Raw genomic sequence first — 24,811 nt, forward strand, 5'->3', positions numbered from 1 at the left:
TGTGTTTAGTCGTGTCTAAGCATAGAGGTATCTTTGAATTTTTAGCCTATTCAAACTAGCTGAGGTTATTCTTGGGTAAATAGCAAAGCACTTTGTAACTCGCCCTGGATAAGAGTGTCTGCTAAACGCCCTAAATGTAAGTGTTACATGTAATCATATCATCATATTACCCAGCCAACATGCTCATGTAGGGCTGACATGGGACTGGGCTTCCCAAATGGGCCCTGTCATTACAGCGGACCTTAATCTCAACCCACGTGGGACCCATGTTCAACCCCTCCTGGTCCCATCACTGACCCTGGTGAGCATCCATATGTGGGGCCAACACGGAACCTAAGGTCAAAATTTCCGGTTCCCAGTTGGGCTACCCATACAAGCTACTGCACAGAGCATGCATACAGAGCTAACAAAGCATGCACATGTTAGCTGGTTAGTTGGTTGCCGTTTTAAGACCAGGCCAGGGACTACAGCTACAAATAAGCCTTAAGGGCTAACTCCAGCTTGTTGACAGTAATTGTGTAAGTGTGTTCATTATTGAGCACTGTCCCTGTCAAATAAACTAATAAAGGAAAAAAGTGAAAACTGGCCACAGATCAATGTTCGCTTTAACCCTACTGAAGTACAACTGTACAGTGGATCTGCTCTGTTTGGCAGCACTCCAAGCAGCTTTACCCATCAGAAGAAAGTCAAAGCTGTGGTGCGTAAGAGCTTAATCATGAATTTGTCGGGCCTCAACAAGAATGGTGTGATGAAATGAAACTCATTGTCAGTATTTGGTTGTGGGAATAGTCAGTGAAACATAAAAGCAACCTCTTTTGTGTGGAATGATTCAGGTGTGACGTTTCTGACCCAAGCAGTGAACAGTGTGAGAATCATCGCTACTCTAAAATACTCTGAAATGTGATATTCGTGAACACTTTTCAAACAGCATAATCAGTACTCGATCAGCGTCTGAACTGTTTTTCCGGACCTAGTTGAATAAATTAATATTACTACTAAATTATATTTGTCTATACTCTGTCATTACTCACTTAATTAAAGACATATAGGAGATGATCTTATATAAACAAACAAAATACAAAACCTGCATCACCTAACTTAGACAATGTCTAAATACATGAAAGGAAAACCCTGATATTACAATTATATGATTAAGATTACCATGCTCTCTGGCATGTCTACAAATTCTGAGCAGGCCGAGTTCACCCATATTTTGGTTTAAGAGGATGAAATGGCCATAGCAACATGTCTCTTCTTAAGCTGCACTGTGAATATGAGTTTCTAAGTGACAAGTGACAAGAAAACAGCTCTAACTCATTTTGAACAAGCAACTGAGAAAGGCAGTGCAGGGCGTGTTCAGACAGTGTCAGCAAGGACAGTTACAGAGGGGTGTTGCAGAGAATTAACCTGCTTATAACAAAGAGGTCAGCAGCATTAAAACAGAGGGTGGTCTAGACAGGAAAAGAGTGAGATGGTCAGAGAGGCATCAGAGAGGCATCAGAGAGGCATGGTTTGAGTCCACTTGTCTCATAAAGGTGAGACTGCAAATCAGTATTTGGTGGTTCAGTGATCTAACTGAACACCTTCAACTTATGAGGAAATATTTTTTATGGTCTATAATTTTTTTTATGGTTTTATGGTCCATGATGACAACTATCCACACAGGTTGGTGACCAATGGTTTGATGAGATTTGATGAATGTAAAATAAGTGTTTATTCCAGGTCATTTAGAACATTTCTATTGGTCTGTTCATCCCGAATGAATCACACAGGATAGAAAGGAGCTACAGGATTCTCATGATGGAGGACAATGGACATATATGTTTTTATTGGACAGCAGCTATATGTATACAGTACACAGACTACAGGGACGTCTTTGCCTGTTTGATGGTAATGAGAGCTTTCTCCATCACGTTTTCGCTTCATTGAAGTGGAATCAGGGCTCTTGTTCTGGTGAAAGAGGAAGCATATTATAAGTACAAAGTCATTTTCTTCCAAGGAATTAAATAACTAAAGGCAAGCCAGGGCAGACCACATCCAGAATGGCTTTGCAGCATTGGACATGGGTGAGAATGTGAGTACTGGCTCAATGCCTTGAGGTCAAGGCTCTTAACCAACTGCCAACTGCAGTTCTCACTTTTTTCTTTCTCAGTTCATTATTGTTCATGGGACAGTTAAAAAGAGGTGTGGCACTCCAGGGACTGCAAAGGGAAACTTGCTCACGCTTGGAGTTGGAGAACAGCTTCGTCTCCTACCTGTCTGACAGGTAACGGCTGTGTCGTGTGGTGAACGTGAGAGCGGTGTGTTTGTGTATGCACACAAAAACACATGTGGGTTGCAGTGCCAACTTCAGCTGTTTTCTGATTCCTGTACTTTTCCTGTGAAAGCTCACCCCAACAGGTGAAGCTCAAGAAGAGGTGTGATGTCGCAATGGCCGTTCCACTCCAGCATCCTGTGTGGCGATACAGGTGTTGCCTCGGTTCAATGAAACACTCATTGAGGAACATTTAATTTCATGCAAATGTTTCATTATACGAAACAGGTTAGGCTGCTCGCACTCTCTGTGCTGGGAAAAAATGCAGCCACTTCGGACTAAACCAACTGAAGCATGATTAATCATATGATGTCATGATTTTTCACAGGATGAGAACCAGCCTGACTTGTATGGTGTCTTTAGTCCCAGACACTAACCAGGTGTATAGTGTATGAAGGTGTGTATAGACTCACAATAGGCTCTCTGCTCCTTAGATTTTGCAGTGATTCCACCAGGCCTGTGACAGATTTGTGCCAGGGTATGTTAAAGTGCCTTCAGTGAATAAACACTGTGGTCAGGCATCATTTGTGCAGGAACAAATTCCGGCACCTCCCAGGTTGGATCCAGCTCATAATTTACTGGATACGGCTCCACTTTATTACAGTAGTTATCTGTAAGATTCAGTGTTATGATATAACATTTCCATTTAGTTTATACATTATTTTACTTTTATGCAAAATAACAAAACTAATATGACACAAAAATATTGCATCTCCAAAAATGGCAACTTTGCAGAAGAAGGAAAAATACTTCTCAACTTTAATTAAAGTCAGAGCTCTAAATTTTCTAAAAAGTCATTTTGGAGTGTTCCTATTAGTTCACTAATCATGAAATTGAAATCATTGAAAATGAAATCAGGCATTGCTTTTTTCTTTCATATACTGCGGTCATATTGCTGCTACCGTTTTTAATTTCTTTACTTTTCCAATTTATGTCTACCCTTTTAATATTTTATTATTTTACTTATTCAATATCGCTCTTTGTTGGTGTAACTGGGACCTTGAGATCACAATTTCGTACCACCGTGCAAATGAAGTTTCCTGTATCCTATAACTGCTAGATTCACATTATGTTAAAAGTGAAAAACAACAAAAATTGAAATTCAAGGATTTTGCATGATAGTGATGGCATCATAAATAAATTTACAGGACCCAGTTCCTGAATGCACATGGCGATCTGTAATATACCTGTGGTCAGGTTTAATGAACCTGTAATCTAACACACTGATTCCCTATAGATATGTTCAAATGTTTGTGGACACCCCTTCTAATGAATGCAGCCATTTCTGACACAGACGTGCAAATGTACACACGCACAGCTATTGCTCCATTCAATACATTAGGATAGGTTGGGGAGTTGGTGATGAGGTGGAGCTGTAGTGGTGTGCAAGACCAAATGTTATGGGGTGTGTTGGATTGAGGCCGTCAGAGAAATGTGCATAAATGTAGTTCTTCAGGAGCAGGGTGGGGTTCCTTCGCTTTCAGCACTTATGAGATTCACTCTGGTCACTGAAAGATTAGTACAGCAGCAAAACTGTTAGAGGATACGATCACTCTGGAGAGTATTAAATACACCCATGAAGACAGTAGAGTGTTTCTGTGGACTTCTGAAACTGATTAATAGTAACGAAAACCTATTTAAGGCTCTATTATTTTACCACATCAAATTGTTGATCTTCAGAATAGACTGATTTGAAGTTGCTGGACTCATTTCAGAATATGTCCGAGAGTTTGCAGAGATTTCTAAAGGGAAATTTGAGTCACAATGATTTAAGAGATTTATCATCTCTTCAGTGAAAACTCTGTTGAATCATCTGTGGATTAAAACAACCTTCACACAACTGAAGAACAAGTATTGTGTAACTTGCCCCTCATCTAGGATACCACACATTGACATCTTGTGGTCCACACTGGTATTACCTTCAAGGTGCAGGTCGTTACTTTTTTGTCTGCAATCCTTAACACACAGGACACAAATGACAAACGCAAGACGCAGAAAACCTTTTTTTCAGATTTAATCTTTGCTTAATAGGATAACCAAAACAGATTTCTATACCTCAAAATCAACATTGTCACAAAATACAGGTTACCATACAAAATCTACAAAAATGCAACAATTACAAACCTTTTGTTCGACAAATAACAATTGTACAGTATAAATTTATACAATACTGTTTCTGTATATTTGGCACCTGACCACATGATATAATTATGTGATACAGAAATGTTATGTCCAATGCTTAAAAAGAAGGAAAAAGGAAAAAATAAAAACATATGCATAAAACATGGAATAGTTGCAGTAGTTGTGATCTGTCATTTAAACGTCTTTTTTTCAAACTTTACAAACAGCAGTTCATTAGAACGAAAGAAAAATAAAAACATTCAAATTTGTCCAATTAACAGTATCGCAGTACTGAATACACTGCATTGAGGCATTCAAAACTTACAACGAACAACAGCAGCAACAGAAGGACTCTGGAGCTCCATGTGCTTAGCATGCTCACTGAAAGCAGAGCAGGAGGTGATGGAAGATGGAGTGAACTTAAGGATAAATGAGAATCACTGTTTGTTTAAGTTTGATTCTTTGTACCCGAGTACAGCAAGTAGATGCAGCTTAACTGTTGGTCAATAGCATCAAGTGCTACTGGAGTACAGAATCAAGTGCACTTTGAGTATTCAAGTACAGAGAACGGAAAATAAAAGGTGTTGGCTGGCCAACCTAGGCCCCATCTAAGCTTTTACTCTGCAATCCCTAACGGTAAAACTGCCTTTTGTTTTTCCGGTCGGCTGTGGAAATATGTATACTACATCTACACAACCCCGTTACAAGTGAGTTTGGAAACAAAATACTACAAAAAAGTGATCGGCGTCAGATGGTGGAGTGAGTACCGCGCTTTCAACACTTTCTCTAAGCGAGGAGACGATCTCAACACTACGATGCTGTCAGAAAACTGGGCTTTGATGAGTTGTTCTAGATGCTCTTCCAAGATCAACAGAGGCTACAGGGCTAATTCTTAGCATTGCAGGCAGCCATACTGCAATTACAGCACTAAAAAAAATTATAAAAAAGGAAAAAACAAATAATAATAATAAAAAAAAATGCTATTGTAAAACCAGTCATCCATAAAAACACTTTACTCTGCGTATGTTTGTGTGTGGCGCATCAGTAACTTGAACAATGTCCATAGTAGGAAAACTGCAGCTCAAAGGTTTTGGCTTTGATATGCCTTCTGCCTTTAGCAATATGCAAGTACCAGGACACTTGGCCACACGCATACACACACATGCATGCATGCATACATTTAACACAAATAGTTGCTCTTCCGTACACATTAAACTTTATTTAACATGCTCCACTAAAGCCACCAAAAATGAGCAGAAGTTGCATCTTAAAATAGAATTTTAATAAAGAGTTGCATGCATGTCTGGTGTTTCATTATTTGGAAAATAAACTATACAGGCCTAAACATCCACAGAAAAGTCCCACAATTCTTCATTTCATTTCCTTTCCTTCAAACAATACAACTTCTGGGAGAAAATTGTGTGTTTGCAGCGCTGACTTATGGCTTTGGGATCGGTCTAAAATGTGTAGTGTCGTACACAGCAATGCACGATTAGGGTGTTGACTTATAGGTGGTCACATTAGTCAACGTTTTTTATTATAACACTAATATGCTAAATGATAGAACGGGCAAAATATGTGAACAGTCATTACTGCTGTCGAACAAAGTAAATTTCTGGGGGTCTGATCTGGATCCACACAGAACCAAAGCCATTGTCCATTTCTCCTGAGTCCATCATCCCAAGCCCATCAGTACTAAACACTGCCTCTTTCCACCCCCAAAACAACAACAAAAAAAATAAACTACTGTGATGAATCAGATTAGTCTCACTAGCGTTCCCATGCTTGAGGGGTGGTCAGATATGTTAAAGTGGTGTAGCATTTTAATACAGTGACCTACAAAACCAGACAACATCTGTCTGTGTGGTGCAACTTGTGAAACTATTTGAAATGTCAGATCATAATCCTGGTAAGAGGCATCTGGTGAGGAGAGTTCAGGCATGTGTTCGATCACTGCATGCTTAATCAAAAGTGAAGGGTGAGAATTTATGGTCCTACTTAAGGCCACCAAAGGCCTTTGAAGCGCTTCTGTCGCAGCCCTTCACGTTGTTTGTAAAGTTTTATGATCCATGTCAGCGATACAATACGTGCCATCCTTTAAATCTGATTTGAACAAAATCTCAGAAAAAGGTTTCTATCCTGCAACAATATAAGAAGCATAGTATATGCTCCTCTCAGGCAGTTTCAGCTGCATTTCACTGCACAGAGTAGTGCTCTCATTACCATCATTCTGCCTCACACTGGACTTCAATCCAGATCAGAGGGAAATCCCCATAGAGCCCCACGTATAGTGTGTGAGAGAGAGACAGCAAGAGAGAAAGAGAGCAAAAGAGAGAAAGAGGGCAGAGTGTGTGTGTGTGTGTGTGTGTGTGTTGGGGGAGTCCTATATCTGGTCAAGCTCAGTCTGATGGGACAGAGGCCCTCCATCATGTCCCCATGTTTGAGCGGAGGGAGTTACTGTGTATCAAAAACGGAAATAAAAACCCATAAATAAATAAAATGGAGGAGGAGGAGGAGAAAGAGGCAGAGGCTGGTCTCAGAACTGTCCTGCACTGCTAGGATCACATTGCAGCAGGCGCACAATGGACGGGTCACTCTTTGCCCCCTTGATGAATTCTTCCAGGGACAGCTTACCTAAACAACAAGAACACAGAAATACTGTGAAACGGCTTACATCTTCAACCTCAAAACAACCATTATTATGATAATAATAAAAAACAAACAAACCCACAACTCTAAAAACAAAAAAACTGCAGTGTGCTGTACCAGCCAGCAGATGGCAGTGAGAAGTGTTTTTTCTTCTTCTAACAAGACAAATGAAAACGTAGGCTCTATATTCTTCTAAATGTGGATGCTGTATATAATGCATGAGAAAGCAGATCAGTCATATAAACAGTTTACATTAGCTCATTCGCTCACACAGAGTCACAGAGACACAGAGGCGCACTGATACACCCTCGCCCTGTCTCTCGTGACTCTGATCATGAGTGCTGGAAAGGCAACGCAGTTCAGTGACCATGGAATCACTCCACTCTCCAGCTTTTCAACCATTCCATCCCTACTCTGCCTTCCTGAAGTGCACACACTAATGTAAAGTGGGTCTGCTAATGCAGTTCTCAGCCCACTTGTCCACTTGGCTTTTTTGTTTTCTTCTGCTTTATTAAATGTATTTGAGTCAGCAGGTACAAGGACACACAACCACACAACTGCTCCAAAAATAGCGAATAGATGAGGCATTAAAAACAGGATGATTTAGAAGCTCTTACCATCTCGGTTGGTATCCATCTGTCTAAAGATCTTCTCTGTTCTTTTCTCTGGCGTAGACTCATCCTCCGGCATCTTCATTACTGAGGACACCATTTTATAAATAGCCTGTCGAACAAACATCAGGGTTATTCATTTGTCAGTAAGGACAGATAGACAGACAGATAGATATGACTCTACAACTGGAAAGATATTAGGTCTAACTAGCATGATGGTGTGCTTAACTAAACAAACAAACAAAAAATAAATACAGTTAAATACACATATGAATGAAATACAACACAATCCAAATGGTTGGTCATTCATTAAATTATAGTTTTAATAAACCCATTTACTAAGGACCAGACTTGACTGCACTGTGGATCTGTGTGAAGTTGGCTTTCTTCCTTTTTGTACACATCAGTGGAAGCAAACACAATCTGACTTCATCTCGCCCCCCAGAACGACTAAACTGGCTACAAGGAAAATCATAAACTAGTATTGGAAACACTCGTTTTCTTCATCAAAATCTAGCGTAGTGCTGCTGCCCGCCAAGGAGAAATGTCCATCCGGAAAACTGCACCCAATACCCTTCACCCCCTTCTATGCACAAAAACACAGTTCTTGGAGGGCTTCGACAACCTCAAATAATAAAGAAGGTGTGAATTAGACTCCTGACAGTGGGCATATGTGAGGAGCTTGGCTGCCAGGCAGCAGCAGAGTGCAAACACAGCCAGCGTCACAGTGCTGCGACACTGATAGGCAAACGGTGCACAGTAGAGCTGCAAAAAACACCAATATAGGAAGACAGGATGGAATTGCCAACACCCTCACACCTTTATATGAACGCACGCACGCACACGAAGATGCTGGGATTGTGTACTGCTGTGTACAGAGATACATGACTGGAGCCATAATGTGCCCTTATTACAGAATCTTCTCTTATGCCTTTGATACATACATACACACACACAATATGGACAGAATTATTGGGACACTTGCTCATTCATTGTTTCTTCCAAAATCAAGAGTACCCCTCTAACCCATGTCCTGTACTGTTGGTGCCCAGTCCACTCTCAAAACTTCAAGCTCAAGAGTGATTCAGTAAAATGTACGAATCACCACTAATTGCAAATAATAATGTCAATCACAGTGTTCACTCTAATTTATTATTAATCACTAATTATATAATTATTTCTGTCAAAAACATTCAGCCTTCCCTAGACGAGACTCAAACCACTTTGAGCAGAGTTCAGAATCTGTGCAGCTAAAATTACTGCAGCACTTAGTGAAGAAGCAAGAGAAGTACAACCAGGCCAAACTCCACCAGCAGACAAAAATAGACCTGCGAGAGACGGGAATTTGAAGAAAAGCCTTTTTGTTTGAGAGGGACATAAGACCGATCTCGCTCTTCAGTTGTGGAATGTCCCAACAGAATTTCACCACACTTGCAGGGACTTTTCTAGTTGAAAGAAAATCTCAGTAAATGTTTGCCTGAATTTGCTGTCCAGGTATAAATAGGGTATAAAGATAGGGTGCAGTGATATGATGTGTATTAGGGCTTGATCCATCTAGAATAGCATTACATAGGAATGTAACATTTATTCATAGAGGGTTAAAATGCGGTAAAAATAATAAAATACAGTAAATTAACCTAAATTTTAGCAGTTGTGCTATTAATAGTTGTGAATCCACAATAGATGTTACTATAAGGACTCACTTTACTTTCCTCAGGTCACATTATGCACAACTGTCATTGTCACTTTTTGCTGAGGTTGTTTACAGTCTGCACATTCTATATACTATCCAAGCACCAATGCAACCTGGTTGCAGTCCTCTCTCTTGCACCATCATGATAACACCAACTGCTGTCCAAGTTATTCTGTACTTTTTGTTTTCAGATGCAGCTCTGTGTGTAATATATTTTGAAGTTCCATAAACAGCACTCTTGTTCTGTATATTTAGTGCCTTCAGTGCTCTCCTGCTGTAGAGTTATTTCCTGAGTCTCACCACAAGCCTTTCAGTGCATGAATGTTCTGACATGTTGTGCAAGTGACAAACAAGCCTTGATTTGACCTCATACTGGTCTTTCCACATTTTGAAGCCCCACAATTTCCTGCTGATCTATAGTTCAACTGTACTGTACTGTGTGCGCACCCTTGGTTACCAGTAAATGTGTTGGCATACTTGGCGTCATTGTTATACCTGCACGATTTCCAGCATCTCTGATTTGCTGATGTATCCATTCCCATCCAGGTCATACATGCTAAATGCCCATTTCAGTTTCTGCTCCAGCTTCCCTCTTGAAGTGACGCTGAGAGCAATAATAAACTCCCGAAAGTCTATTGTGCCGTCGCCGTTAGCGTCAAAGGTGCGAAACACATGCTCAGCAAACTTGGAGGCATCTCCATAAGGGAAGAAGTTGCCGTAGATCTTCTTGAACTCCTCCATGGAGAGGTGGCCGCTGGGGCAGTCTCGTAGGAAGCCCTTATACCACTCCTGGATCTCGTGCTCGGTGAAGTCCGTGCTCTCCAGCAGGTCCTGCATCACCTCTGGCCGCAGCTTGCTGTTCTGCTTCCCCATGCTCGAGTTTCACGTTACAGCTTTGGGAAGACCAAAGAAGAAACAGAGAGTGAGATCAGGAACTTAGAGAGAACAGGATTCATTAAAAATCATCTCACAATTAAGAATTTAGATTTGGAAGCACCATATACCCGGCTCTAACGCACCAGCTAGCAGCCACCAGTAACGGCAAGCGCTGTAGTGTAGTGCTGTGGGGGGGAGAGCGCCATCTACCCACCCTAGAGAGAGCAAGGCCAATTGTGCTCTTTCTTGAGGCCCCGGCTGCCGATGGCTAGCAGTATGATCGGGATACAAATCTGCGATCCTCTAATTACATACATTTTTTAAACATGGATGTTCATGTTTGCTGAGTGTAAATTTACATAAATTATATTTGCCTTGGTTTTCAATTGCCCAGAATCTCATCTCAGTTGACAGAACAAACAGATATGAGGGGGGCACTTTTGCACTTGTTCATCATCAGTTTATCATCATATACCAACAGCTTTAAGAGCACGAGCATCTGCATCTTTTTGCGGCGACAACTTTCACTCAATCCTTTGATAAGCTCTTCATTCTAGTCAAGCAAGGTCCCAACAACAATATCAAACATTCATCTACTGTGAGGGAACTTCAGCAGGCCTGAGTATGCACACAAACAAATGCTCTAGATAGTCTTTATTGCTCCATAAAGCAGCTTGATCAAAGCAGCAGACACATTATTCCTTGCCTCTTTGTTACAATAGCTTAGGTGGAAGCACAGATTCTGTGCCTAGGGCCGGATGGTCTGTGGTTGATCAGTTGTTACGTGTTGAATGAGGAAGTGACATTATCTTCTCGGGAGGGTTATAACTCTTGTTAATGAGACACACATTTTACTCACTCCTGCCTGTGTGTTTTTATTTTTTTTTATAGAAATACAGCTTTTACTGCTGTAGGGATACAAATGCAGTATGTGAATAAAATACAGATATTTTAGTGCACTAGCCCATCATCACTTAACCATTCTGCTCTTGTTAGTTAATAATAATTAATATATCAAAATGTCAGTTAAACACTTGATGCAAATTTTTTTTTTTTTTCTGAAGCCATGATCTGCCAATATCGAGATCACAGCATATCCTACATATTACATCAGCTACTGCTAGTCTGTACCGACACACCCAGACTCTCCTATAGCTACAGTCAAAAGGTGGAAACCTCTCACTTCAGTCTTTCGGCTAGAAAAAAGCCAGAATGGGACACAGTTTATTTTACATTTTAAATACATTAAATAGTAGTAGATCGCTTAAGGTCATGTGTTATTAAATCAGCAAAGCTGCAATGAAGCAGGCATAAGTTGAACCCCCAAAACACCTTTGGAGTAGGTGAAATCCCCCCCCCCTTTTTTTTGGTAGAAAATGTGGACCACAAGATGGGAATGAAGAATCACCTGCCTTCACTCCCTCATTGATAGTACAGAAGAAGAACAAGTGGAGACCCAACAGCACAGTGGGCAAAAAGCATGGCACACTTGCTCTTACAATTTCACTCACCCTAGCCAGACATACAGCTCGAATCCTGCCCGAAACATCACTTTTAATTGGTGAGAGCGGAGGGTTCTGAGCACGCGGCCGGACATGGTTTGCGGACTCCCACTGGTTCCTTAGAGGTTTGAACACGCTCAGAGTGTGTGCATGCTCAGTGCTTTAGTGGGTGGCCAATAATACAGACAAGCAGAACATTATTTATAAAATCAGAACTTTAAAGCCCAAGAATAATTTTGACCTATTCAACATAAAGTATATTAATATTCATGTACCTTTATTACTGTTGGTTTTCACAAAACAGTGACCATTGTACTGCACAACCTTTAAGAATATCTAGGCTCTCTGGCTGGAAACCATATACTGAAAACCCCATGTCTGATATGTGCTTTTTGAACAGCAGGTCAGTGAGTCATTTTATTATGTATGTATTGTTTTATATAATGTATGTATTTGTTTTATATAAAAACTATGTAAACATTAGGGGTGTAACAGTAGGTGTATTTGTTGTAAGGAGATTACAATGTTGTAGGATGTAGTGTGTGTGGAAACCCAAAGGTGTACCGGTACATGTAAATCATACCGAACCGTGCAGGCAGTCACACAGAGAATACACGGTACCCACCATTAAGGTAAATGCGGTAATTTCACAAGTGCGCATGCCACACGGATACCTTAAGCTCTAAGCCGTATTATGGGAACTGAGGCAGTAGTATTGCTATGGTAACTGCAGTCTTATTTAATCTTGTGACTATCTGCCCCAAATCTGTGTTGTCAGAGTCCTTGTTTATTACGAACAATCAGTATCATTCCCTGGTCGAACCCGACTTTCATTACTAAATGTTATAGGATGTACTCCAATATCATTAGTCTTGCTGAAGAAAGAGGACGGGGGCCAACTGCTGTCTGCCTACGAAAAAATCTGTGCCCGCTAATTCTTGGTCGCATGTATCTGTTATTCTGCAATTCTACACATAGTACAACATGTATATGTGTGAGTGCATGTATAAAGAACAGGGAAAGGAACATGAATCTGAAACTGGTTTCTCATTTCCTTTTAATTCCATGTGGAAAAAAACCCACGACTTCACATACACAGTGCAAACTACAGGCCTCCAAAACAATTTTTGATAAAAACGAAAAGATTGCAAAAATAGTTCGCTCAACAGAACCAAAGCCCTGGTAAAACTAGTTAAAAACAGCATGAACAAAAGTGAATATGGCCCATTTTCCTCTAGCAGACTATTTTTGGAAGCCTCTCGCTCATATAGCACTTGTCTTCGTGCCATAGTGATGCTAATGTTGCGCAAATACATTATTCAGATGGGGTGCGCAACACAGAAATATGAATGAGAACAGTGGCCTCCTGTCTCTGGGAAGCTTCAGGAGTATGAATAGGCTCTGCTCTCCCTCCCCCGGCACCTCGGGTCTCTTCATAAGGGAAGGTAACTGCATAGCCAGTTAGAACCATCAAGCAGTTGCCATGGAAATCTATCCTGAAGATTTCATGGCTCTTCCGGAGAGAGTCTTTTCCAACAAGACGGGCGAGGGAGAGAGAGCGCGCAAGAGAGAGCGAGATAGAGAGAGAGCGAGCGCGCAAGAGCACCTCAGTGTGAGTCACGGACAGAAAAAAGGAGAGCGAGAAAGCGAGAGTAAAGGGGGAGTAACACATCAAGGGTCAGCCTTATACAAGCTTTTACCACATTCTAAAACTGGCTGCACATTTGGTTCAGAATCACAGTCAAAGACTAAAGAATGGCAAAAGACTCAACCAATCATGTGCTCCCTAACAAAACCTAAAATCTGAGTGCTAAATCTGCAGCCTGTGAGCTACCAGCATAGCTTCATTTTCCAAAAAGCATTACAGGGTTAAGGTCATCTGCACAGTGTTGAAATGACACTTGATCTGGATCATTTCATGCTGGAGTGCTAAGATACGTTTGGGCCATTTGATAACCAACAGCAAAAATACCACTGAAGAACTTCGCTACTTCATAACTTATTTTCAGTAGCGAATAAGCTTTTAACCAAATGCATAAACACAAACGCTGCTGACAAGTGCTTTAAAATGCACTGACCCACAGATTGCCTAATTGGCTCTCAATACTGTATATAACTAATGTGTCAAATCATTATGGGTAAATCAAAACAGGCATTTATGAGCAGAAACAAAATCTGAACATACCTCAAAACAAAGAACTACTCACTTCCTCTCCATACCTTCAGATGTTTCTGCAGTTTTAGCTTCAGCCTCATCGTCCCAGTGTACACAGTGTACCACAAACACATGATGATTCCTACAACTACGAGGTTGATCATAATGGCAGTTATTACAATATGTAGTAGACAGTAAAAGCTAGGGTGTCAGAGTGACAGCTATCCATTAAATATAAAGCATTAACCCTGTCACAATTCAGCCTCCATTAAACCTGAGAGCTAGTGGTGTTTAATTAGCTCAAAGTCTGCAACGCTTTCTTTGTCTACTATAATGAAGCTCTCTGACCTTTTGCCATGTTGCTATGGAAACAGACACTCTGCGCCACATTCGTTTGCACAGAGAAAACAATAAATCGATGAGAGATTACAGGCTTGCGCCTCGGCAGGCAGAATACGGCAGTACAGAAGGCCGGATCTGTGCCACGAAGAAAGATGTCAGTAATATGCAGCGATACCAAACTCAAAGGGAGTTAGCGACTTTCAGGGGGTTGTGAACTGTATCACTTCTCTTTTTTTTTATTCCCCTGTGTGTAATCTAACCATTTAAAATACAGGTACGCTGTTCAGAGCACCCAAACTAATTAGATTTACTGCCAAAACCCAAAGTACTTCATGCACAGGTTAAATGTAATTCAGGTACCTGCATTAACTGCTCATTTTACACAGCCACCCCTGGGTAGGAAGATCTATCTTTTCTTCATTACACATTATGATGCACTAATCAATTCAGCAATAAAACTCAACAGCAGGCAGCACATTTCTCCGGAATAGCCAGTTTGACATCCGGCTTCTTAACATTTTCCCCACCGAAGGCAGCCCATCAATCTGAGAAGGTTTTTTTTTTCTTTTTTTTTCTTCCCCCCCCGGCACAGTTTATATATATCCTGGAGACTGACGGAGACCATTTTCAGTTTTTCAAAAATATATTCAACCATGCTATGACCCAAGTTCAAGCATTGTCCAAGCAAGCAAATAGATATGATTAATAAAAATAATATCTGTCATACACATCAGTATGTAACCGGATTGTGTGTTAATCTGTGGTCAGAAAATTCCACATTTCATGTCGCATTACAAATATCCTGCTTTTTTTTTTTGGAGTAACTATCTCTACTGTCCAGGGATGGCTTTTACTAGATTCTGGAGCACAGCTGTGAGTAAAGACTGTAGCATTTGACAGGAACTCTCTCTCTCTCTGTACATAAGCGGTGTACTGTTCCATCACCTAAACATTATCTGCTATATGTATTCCTGCATTGTAAACTTGTTTATGTATGTAATGATGTTTACAACACCAGACTGGTCTACCTTAGCATACACGCCTAAATTTAATTGAATTTAACTTCAATGTAAAAAGATTTCATTAATTAATTGGAGCACTTCTATTAGTTCAATGCAAAAGAACAGCCAGAATTCAAATTCAGAAAGTGAAAAACGGTAACACTTTGCATGAATAGAGATTAAGCTGTGTGCGTGTCTCCATATTCCTAATACAGTTAATTAATAAATGTAAATTAATACATAATTTACAGTAAGCATAAGGCTACATAATGCATACTAGACTATGTTATATACATTATTGGCTCATTTTCAAATCAGAAGCGATCGTGTCTTCACACTGCAGTCATGAATGTAAATGTAGCTACAGATAGGGCAGGACAGGCTCTAGGGAAGGTCCCTTCATCTGCTCATCCAGCCTCTACTTAGGTCCTCACAGAGCTGTGGGGAATTGGAGATTATTAACTAACTTGTTATCTCCAAACACATCCGGCTCTGGCCGTGGCATCATATGGCTCATTAGTCAAATTAGAGACCAACAGATTTGTTTTATTCATGGCAAGACTTAAAAAGCAGCAGCATGCACTGGCTTTTATGACAGCAGAGAAGATTTTTAAGTAACTCTCTGTGGCTTCATAACTCGTTTGAGACTGTGGTGCAAAGCATGGAGTTCATGCTGGGTAAAAGTTAATAAGCTACAGATAAACACCTGTGGAGCAGTCAGACGTCTTAGGAAAAGACTTGACACCACATTAGATGACCATTCAAATAAGCTAAATAACTTTAGTACGGCCTGGATACACAGCACTGCAATGTTCCAAGCAGATGTCACCTCCCATTGTGGAAAAATAAAAAAGACGTTGGGCCACTGCTACATTAATCATGTGATCGCATGATTCAAATGTTCAAACACTAAACTCTCATATCCTGTGGTGATCTTATGGCCAATCCGGATGCAAGAGTTATTGAGGAGATGAGTAAAAGTTTTATTAGACATCCTCCTGATAAACTAATCCTGTCTGAATAGGGCTTTGGAATTGTTTGCCCAAGACCTGCCTGGAGTCCAAAGAACTCAGCTGATGGAAAAGACACTTCACTCACTGCAAAACCACTTAAACTGATTCAGGGCCAGTGAGTGGTTCAGTGATATACTGTGAGCTTCACAAGTCTGTATAAGCTGCACAAGTGTAATATAAACAATGACCTAGGTCTCATAGCAAATCAGCAAAAGATGCCTCGATTCCATGACAAATACAAGAAAAGCCTATAGAACCATATTCCAGTTACACACTGTGAGCCTTGCAACAGTCATATTAGACTTTTAGTTGTGTTGAAAGAGGATACCAGTGGAAAGCATTAGTCCTTTCTCTGCCTCTTACTGGAGAGCTATGCTTCAACGGCATGGCAACAGTGCTTCAAAAACAGGCCCTTGATCGGAGTGATAATTTGTGAATGCTGCGAAAGATTACAACAGATTAAGCCTTTAGTGAACAGCTTTAACAGAGAGGCCTAAAGCTGTTAACATGCAGAGATGCATGTGGTACTTACTAGCTCTCCATCACAACTAATGCAAGTCTACTAAAAACAGCATGACCAGGTAAGTAATTACAACGCTTGCTATGGAACATTAAAATACCTTCTTTCGTGCAACCTAGAGCCTTTATTTCACCCAGTTTTGTTCTGACATTTTGGAATAATAACTAATTTATCTGCAAGAACATAGAAAACATAAAAAAACAAAAAACATTCGCAATCTTTTATAACAAACCTTGTATCTCAGATTTCATTAAAAAAAAAAATTGACAAAATGAGTCTACATTATGTGAAAGTTTCATGATGAATGACCCAATAGAAATGCTCCAAATTATTTTTATTTATTATTATTATATATAAAAAAATGAATAAAAATTACACTGACTTCCATTGAAATTCTGCTAGCCATTCACAACAGTATTATTTACTAACGTCATTTATGACCCACACTCACTCACCTAGCTTTTTCCACAAGGCTGCTGTTAATTTCTGCAGTCAGTTACCTAACCAGAGAGCCTTTATGGACACGCATTGGTTTAATGTTGAGGATGAACACAGAAGCACAACTCGATTCATGCATTAAATAATGTTACCTAAAGCTCAATTGTGAACATCTCTGCTTTCTTCACTAATAAACTGTCTATGTACTTACAGTCAACCGCCACAGCTTCTCAATGTATTAATGTGTAGATTCCCAATTAGCAGCAATCACCTCCGCCTAAGGTTTCCTGCAGCTGCAAATAAGATTTGCACAACACTGAGAAGGGATTCGAGACCATCCTTTATTGCAAATATGCTTCAGTTTATTAATATTTCTGGAATGCCTTGCATGCACAGCCCGTTTCAGGCCATGTCTCAGCACCTGAATAGGGCCAATTCAGTTTAGATGTATTTGTATAGCACGTTTTACAACGTATACGGTCACAAAGCAGCTTTACAGAAATCTAGGTCCAAGCCGCTTTTGAGAAAGCCAAAGGACACAGTGGCAAGACACCGGATAGCACAGCAAATAAGAAAACAAGGTCAGGACTTTGTCACCGCAAAACACAAATCATGTCGTCTTTTTCAAGCAATCTTTAGTTGATGTTCTTTTGTGCTTTGGGTCATTGTCTTTGTCTCAGCATCTCTTCAGCTTTAGGTTAAAGGTGCATCAAAACATTAATTACAAGGTGCTCAGCCCCTGAGGCAGCAAAGCAGCCCCAAATCATGATGCTCCCTCCACCATGCTTCATGGCTGGGATGAGATTTTGGTGTGCAAGCCTTATTCCAAACATACCTCAAAAACATCCCGTTGTGCATTTGTGCTAAAATATAATATCCTCTTTTGTCTCACCTGTGCATTTTCCCATAACACAGTGGAACATCCAAGTGGTCCTAGACAAATGTTGCAACAGCTGCAATGTTGTTTTTTGAACAGCAGTCTTTCCATGAACACCATTGTTGATAAGTGGTTTTGTAAAAATGTAGACATGAACCAAGGTTGCAGTTTGTAGAATCTTTTGTAGGTCTTTGCCTGTTGAGCTCCTGCCTGTTGACATGACACTCACACCTAGAGAGAGCAGCAACAGTCGTGCATTTTTGCCATCTGTAGGCAATTGGTCTGTGGACTGCTCTACACCCAGGTCTTTAGCACTGCTTTTGCAGCCTCCTTCAGCTTCACAAGTCTCTAGAACATGTCTTCTGAGGTAGTGAAACTCTGCACTGCCTGCACTGTGGATATTTAATCAATATGCCTAGATATATTTGTTTTTTGTCTATAAATGAGATGCTCACACTACATTTCACACAGACCCGTGATGCAGAGTTCCAGAATTGTAACTGTAGCTGAATGTAATAGGTGTCAGATCTTTTTTTACTGTGCATTTTCTCTGTGCCACTAAGACGATATGTTAAAAAGCAGCACAGATAGAGATTCAGATATGTGCGACATTTTTTTTCTTGTGCACTCCTTTCCCCCCCTTGGAAGTAAATTAATTTGTTTTCTTCAGGACATCTTGACTTGTTCTAGCAAATTACATTATATGTACACTTGGTAGAGCATAATGGGCAAGACTGCTGCCATCCACACGGCACATTGGGATTTGTATCCCTGTCTGGGCACACCATGTACAAATAACGCTGTAGTCGCCTACATCTAACATGATTATATTGTAAGCCGTTCTGGATAAGAGCATCTGCCAAATGCCTTACATGTAAATGGACTTTACTCTCTGATATTCCAGTTTCTGCACCAGCTGGAGGGGTAACAAGACCCAGGACGGACCACTGTGATGGCAACCTCACTGATCTAGACACCATTATCCAGCCTTTCAAACCATTCAGATATCCTTTTCATTCAAACTACCTATATTACAATAGACTGTGCCTAACAAAAGATGGGTCCATATGACCCAGTTTCAAGAAAGCTGAAAGCTCTGCTGTGGCTTTAATGCCATAACCAAAGCCCTATTTAAATGTCCAAGGAAGTTCCACAAAAAAAAAAAAAAATTTCTTTAGACAGAGTTGAGAGTATTGATGTGATTCACACGTTTTGCTTTAAACAAGAAAGAAATTACATCAAAGAAAAACAGCACTACCGACATTCTTTGGTGTTGATTGAAAGGAAGTAGTTATTTTTACAGTAGCTTTTCATAAAATGGTTTTTGGCTTCAGTAGTAGTCCGATATTGGGCTGTGCCAGAATGTGAATAAAAGGTTTTAGGCATTTGCAGATTAAAAACAGTGCATTTCAAGCTGGATTTGTAAAGACAAATAAGAAACTTTTCCCATGGATTTCTTCATCACAGGCACTGGTTATAAAAAGCTACACCAAGAGCCAGTTTCCCAGACATGGATTATGCCTAATCTTATGCTGTATTTGGACAGGATTAAATTTACATGGGGCCCTACAGTAATTCTCTCCTTCACAAGGGGCTCCTCTGCGATTTTATTTCTGTCCGGATTGGCCAGGTCAATGTTTTTCCTCATCATATTTAGTCTGAGAGCCCATATCAGTCTGAGAACTGAAATACAAGCGATGACAACGGCGCATAATCATGTAATGCAAACATTTGCATACTAAAACTGCCCGTCCTGTTGCGATTTTATTTCCACCCAGATGCAAGAGTTTGATCACTAATGAGACGTGTACAAGTTTTATTATAGACCATGTTATATACCTTGTTGTTGTAAAGTCTGGTGACTTTACTCAAAATATTCTGTTGCTTATTTGTCCCGGTTTTCAACCATGAGCACTGTGAAACAGCACACACAGATGAGGTATATGATGCAGTGCTACAGGAGTTGGAGTTGAATGGCAGATGACCTAAAACAAGGTGTAGAACCAGGAACACTGCACTCAAGAACCTTTATATCAAGTGAAGGTCCTCCAGACCTTTACAAGGTTCTCAGACACCAAGAACATCTAGGGAAACCAACCCTAGACGTTTTCACCTTATAAAATGAAGCCATAGATGCTCAAAACAAGTGCGATACTGTTAATGACCTGCCTAATTCACTGAATATGAAAAATATCTGATGTACGAAATCGACTGTGTATCTGATGTGCTTTCCCCCCTCTCTTTCTGTTCACCCTTCTCCAATAAGGCATTGCTAAAGAGAAGCAGCTGTGTCCGGCTGTCTGTCTAGTGGACACTTTGACACGCAGCCCTGAGGAGGCAGAGTGTGTATGAACAAAAATAGATTCCTAGTTTTCCAGTTATGCCTGGCCTGTTCTCACATGAGACTGGACTTTAATCTAAAGCCCGTGGTAGAGAGATGCTATCAGAGAGGACAGACATGTCCTCACATAACTCAAAAATGTGTGTAATGAACAGGAGCGGGTAAAAATGGCACAAAGCTAAAAATCATACACGTGACTAGAGATTTCTTGACTTGCCAGTTTTCTTTCTAAGAATTATTAATAACAGCATACAGGATTTTTTTATTAATACTATTATATTATACTATTATTTATATATATATATATATATATATATATATATATATATATATATATATATATATATATATATATATATATGAGAGAGAGAGAGAGAGAGATTTAAATAATGCAGACATTTGCTAGTAAAGGTTTCTATATATTTTATCTAACATTAATACATTTGTGTTGTAAACAATGGCTGAGGCTACTGCCCTTTCCTAAATACACCTATAATTTAACCAAACACACTTACTAGTCTCTCCACAACAAAATGGCCTAAAACTGTCTAAAATGGTCTAAAACTCCAGCTGACAAGCCCTGCTCAGAATTCGTCATTTTCTGGAGACAACCAATGAAGTGAGATCTAGATTTCTAAGAAATGTTAAAGACTGACGAGCATTCTGCTAATTGGTGCAGGTGGATGACACAGCGACTGTAAGAAAGGTCTACTGGGAGGCATTTTGGTCACAGCCATGGTGTGTGTGTGCACTGCTGACGTGCTTGGGTGGTACACACATGTAAATCTATTGCAAAGAACACTAAAAACTGGCTGATTCCGGTCACTGGCCAATCGATCTGTGAATCTCGAGTTGTGACGTTTGAAAAAGAAAAAAAAAAAAAAAAGCCACTTCCACAGACAATATTGTGAAACGCTTCTCTTACACAACAGCCACAATGAATAAGACTTCTGAAGACACCCATGTTTCAGACATTTGTAATGCTATGTGCTGCATTTTCTTTTAGGCAACTCACAAACCTCATGACACTGTAGGAAACGCTTCTGATCGCTGAATTGAAACAATTCACTAAGTTGTTACAGCTGGTCAACAGTTCCCAAATCATCCGAGAGGCATTCCATCCACAGCAAATTCCTCCATTCTGAGGTCAATTATACAAGAGCTACATATGGAATCACTGCTCTAAAGTTCTCAATCCTCCACAGCTGGCAAACTCCACCATAGACTCTGGCAGTGAAACACAGGCTTGAGACCCCATGTTGAGACAGGCCTCACTGGCCTCTGACCTTCTCCAAGTGGGCCATTGAGAATGCAACAATGGGGACGCCCACACAGCTGTCACTGCAAACCATCACGGACAGCTCAGCATCGTCTCAGCGTTCCAGATACAAGCCTGGTGCGAACGGTTTAGACATTGGAGAAATTATAAAAGCCCATGATTCATTCTCGGCCTTCGGTTGAAGCTTCCATCCCCAGCTATACCACAAACATTTACGTGAGCATAAATTTGAGACTGTGAAGAGCACTGACAAATGAGCTGGACCTTTCCTTATTGCTAGCTGAATTTCCAGCTTGCCTCACAATTCTTTTATTCAACAAAGTGTGCAGAGCTCTTCTACTTTCCATTTTAAACTATAAACCTCAAGGGCTTGTTTCCACTTCTTGAGCCAGTGCTGTACTAACTACACTGTAAATAACAGCCCAGAACTAACAACTGTCAGGTATTAGCGTCATGCATTAAATGTACTTGCAAGCTACTTCTCCAAGCCACAAGGTATACTGTGTGATGCGTCAGCCAGGATAATGTGTTACTGTTGAGTTTAAGAAGTAAGAGAAGAAAGATCTATAAAGCTTTGTAAGACTACAGAACAGTTCTGCATACATTTCCAAATTAATCTGGGCCACAATAATAAACTCAAAAATCCCTCAAAAAGGAGGAGTGAAAAATCACAAACTAGCTAGAAAAAGTAGCCATTTATCCAGACAGGCTTTGAATAGTGCAGAAATGTACTAGGCCATAAACTGCATTACATAAGCTAAATTCCACTCACTTGTTTGATTAATACGGGGTCGTAGAAGGCATGAGCTTGGCTAGCATATAATCACCTATTCAAATACTAAATTCAACAGCTGTGATAAATACAACTGTCTCCAATCAGGGACAACAACTTACCAAACAGTCTGTCTGGTTTATAACTGACAAAGCACACGATTGGATGGAGTTTAATGCAGGCATTTGACACCAATCCATATACTAATACATCCATTTATTGTCTTGCTGGTGTAGTTATCCTGCCTAGCTAGTGAGTGTTGGAACATCTCGATTTATACAAGCTTTTTTGAGGAATGACAAAACCAACTAAAACCGGTTTGTTTGAATAAGATTAATAAAAACATTTATAACATTTTCATACTCATGTAAACTTTCAAGCAAGAATGCATTTACACATTTAAAAGCACCCACTTTACATTCCTGTTAATAATGCTTTTTTTTGGGACTTTCTTGACTGGGCCATTGCATTCTAAGGTCAAACTGACATTTCAAATGGGTGATATCTACCTATACTGACAAGCCATGATTGTATATAGCTGTGAAAATATGAAAATAAATAGTGTTTACAAATATTAAATGAACTGGTGACATCATGCAATAATTTCACATTTATTTTGATCATGGCACCACCAGACTTCCTGATAGTACTGTAAACAGCTGTGCCACCTAAGAGCTTAAAAAGGGGCTTCCCTATTCAACCAAAAACACAATGAAGGTAAAAACTACATGTAAGGCGCGACATTAATAAGAATATCTAACTGTGAAAACCCCATATAACTATGGGCAACTATGAGCAACTCCACCGCCAGTAGTGCAATATTTCAATAAGGAGTTTCTGCTGCTGTTTGAGTTTAAAAAGTGTAAAAATGGAAACTGAATTATCTCTGTTAATAAGCTGGTCCTAAGCCAATTATAAAATTAAACTCTAAAGTGTACATCTAAAACAATTTCAGATGATAGAGATCTGAATTCGTCCCCTATATTTTGTAAACAAATGTAATAGCTGTGGGGGCCTACTGTAAACAGATCATCTGAGCATTCCTTTAGTCTATAAGCAGGTGACTAAATATTTCACCTTTTCCAATAGCAAAATCCACTCAGGTAAAACTGAGACAGCAATCAAAACTCAAACCCTACTACTTGCTTTTAGGCCAATCTGCTTTGTATTAATGACCTGAATGAAAGGGGGGAAAAAAGAAAAAAAAGAAAAAAGACTCTGCCTAAGCCCCCTTGCTGCTAGGGTGTCTGAAAACCCCTCATGAGCTGTTTGTCAACTGCAAATCTCAACGAGATGCTTAAGTATTTGTCCTTTTGACTCGTGTGTGCATTTACATTCAGTATGTCAGGCTGATTGGAGAGCAGATAAGTGGTTTCATTTGAGGGTCACTTTCACTTTTTGTTTCAGTGATTCTGCATGTATCATATCAGAACTTTAGCTCAAGTATGCACACACACAAACATACACATTCTGGTGCTGTAATAACAGACAAGGCTGATAACACACAATAGCAGTGGTTGCTGTAAGGCTAATCTCCTCCCACACGTGTGGGCTGTGTTGATGGAGCTGCCAGTACTGTCTCTTATCCTCACTGCCAACAGGCCTTCAACGTGTGTGTGTGTGTGGGCACTGTCAACAGGCCTTCAGTGTGTGTGTGTGTGTGTGTGTGTGTGTGTGTGTGTGTTGACACTGGCCACAGCTGTGGCACTGCAGAAACCTGCTTACTTCCACCACCTACACATGGATTCATAGAATGGGACCAGCTGAGAGCTTGTATTCACCAGGCATCACAGAGTAATGCTGTTGTTAGAGTCTGCCACCTACTGAATAATGTAGCTTCAGTTGTAAAAACTGTTTTTAAAGGCATGTTTAAAGTCACTGCTAAATACTTCACCTACACATGACTAAGAGTGTAATAACGCATAAATAATGTATTACTACAATGCAAAAACAAACAAACCAACCAAAAATATATATTTGCATCACAGAAAACAGGTATTTTATTTAATCCAGATTTCGAATGAAAAACAATGTTTGCAATGAGGCAGCACCACTGAACACAGACACCTCACCTGAAAATCCCTCATGGAGCTCTAGGCTCACTAGTAAATTACAACATAACAGAGTAGGGCTGGGCGATGCAGTAAAAACAAATCACAATATTTAAATACAATTTTACAACACACAATATTTCTCTCAATAAATAAGAATGCATACAAAATACTTCAGCAGTGAGAGATTCTTAAACTGATATTTAAATGATCTCATACTGAGTACAGTAATTCATATTCATAATCTGTTGCACTT

The 24,811-nt window shown here is 40.0% G+C and overlaps 1 protein-coding gene across 3 annotated transcripts in view; it reads right to left on the reverse strand.

Moving 5' to 3' along the window:
• Positions 1-4,311: 4,311 nt before the first annotated feature.
• The window catches only part of ncalda (neurocalcin delta a), a 39,544-nt gene continuing 19,044 nt past the window's right edge, over positions 4,312-24,811 (reverse strand). For 2 of the 3 annotated variants that reach the window (XM_072679599.1, XM_072679600.1), the window contains 3 exons: positions 9,884-10,281; positions 7,702-7,807; positions 4,312-7,069 (listed from right to left, as the gene is read on the reverse strand). In XM_072679599.1, the coding sequence (XP_072535700.1) occupies positions 6,972-7,069; positions 7,702-7,807; positions 9,884-10,261 (582 nt within the window). In that variant the 5' untranslated portion in view covers positions 10,262-10,281 and the 3' untranslated portion in view covers positions 4,312-6,971. Of the gene's footprint in view, positions 7,070-7,701; positions 7,808-9,883; positions 10,282-13,951; positions 13,976-24,811 lie in introns of those variants that run through there. The other variant, XM_072679601.1, reaches the window with a different exon arrangement.

This window comes from Salminus brasiliensis, chromosome 5 (genome assembly GCF_030463535.1).
Source record: "Salminus brasiliensis chromosome 5, fSalBra1.hap2, whole genome shotgun sequence".
Classification (NCBI taxonomy): Eukaryota; Metazoa; Chordata; class Actinopteri; order Characiformes; family Bryconidae; genus Salminus; species Salminus brasiliensis.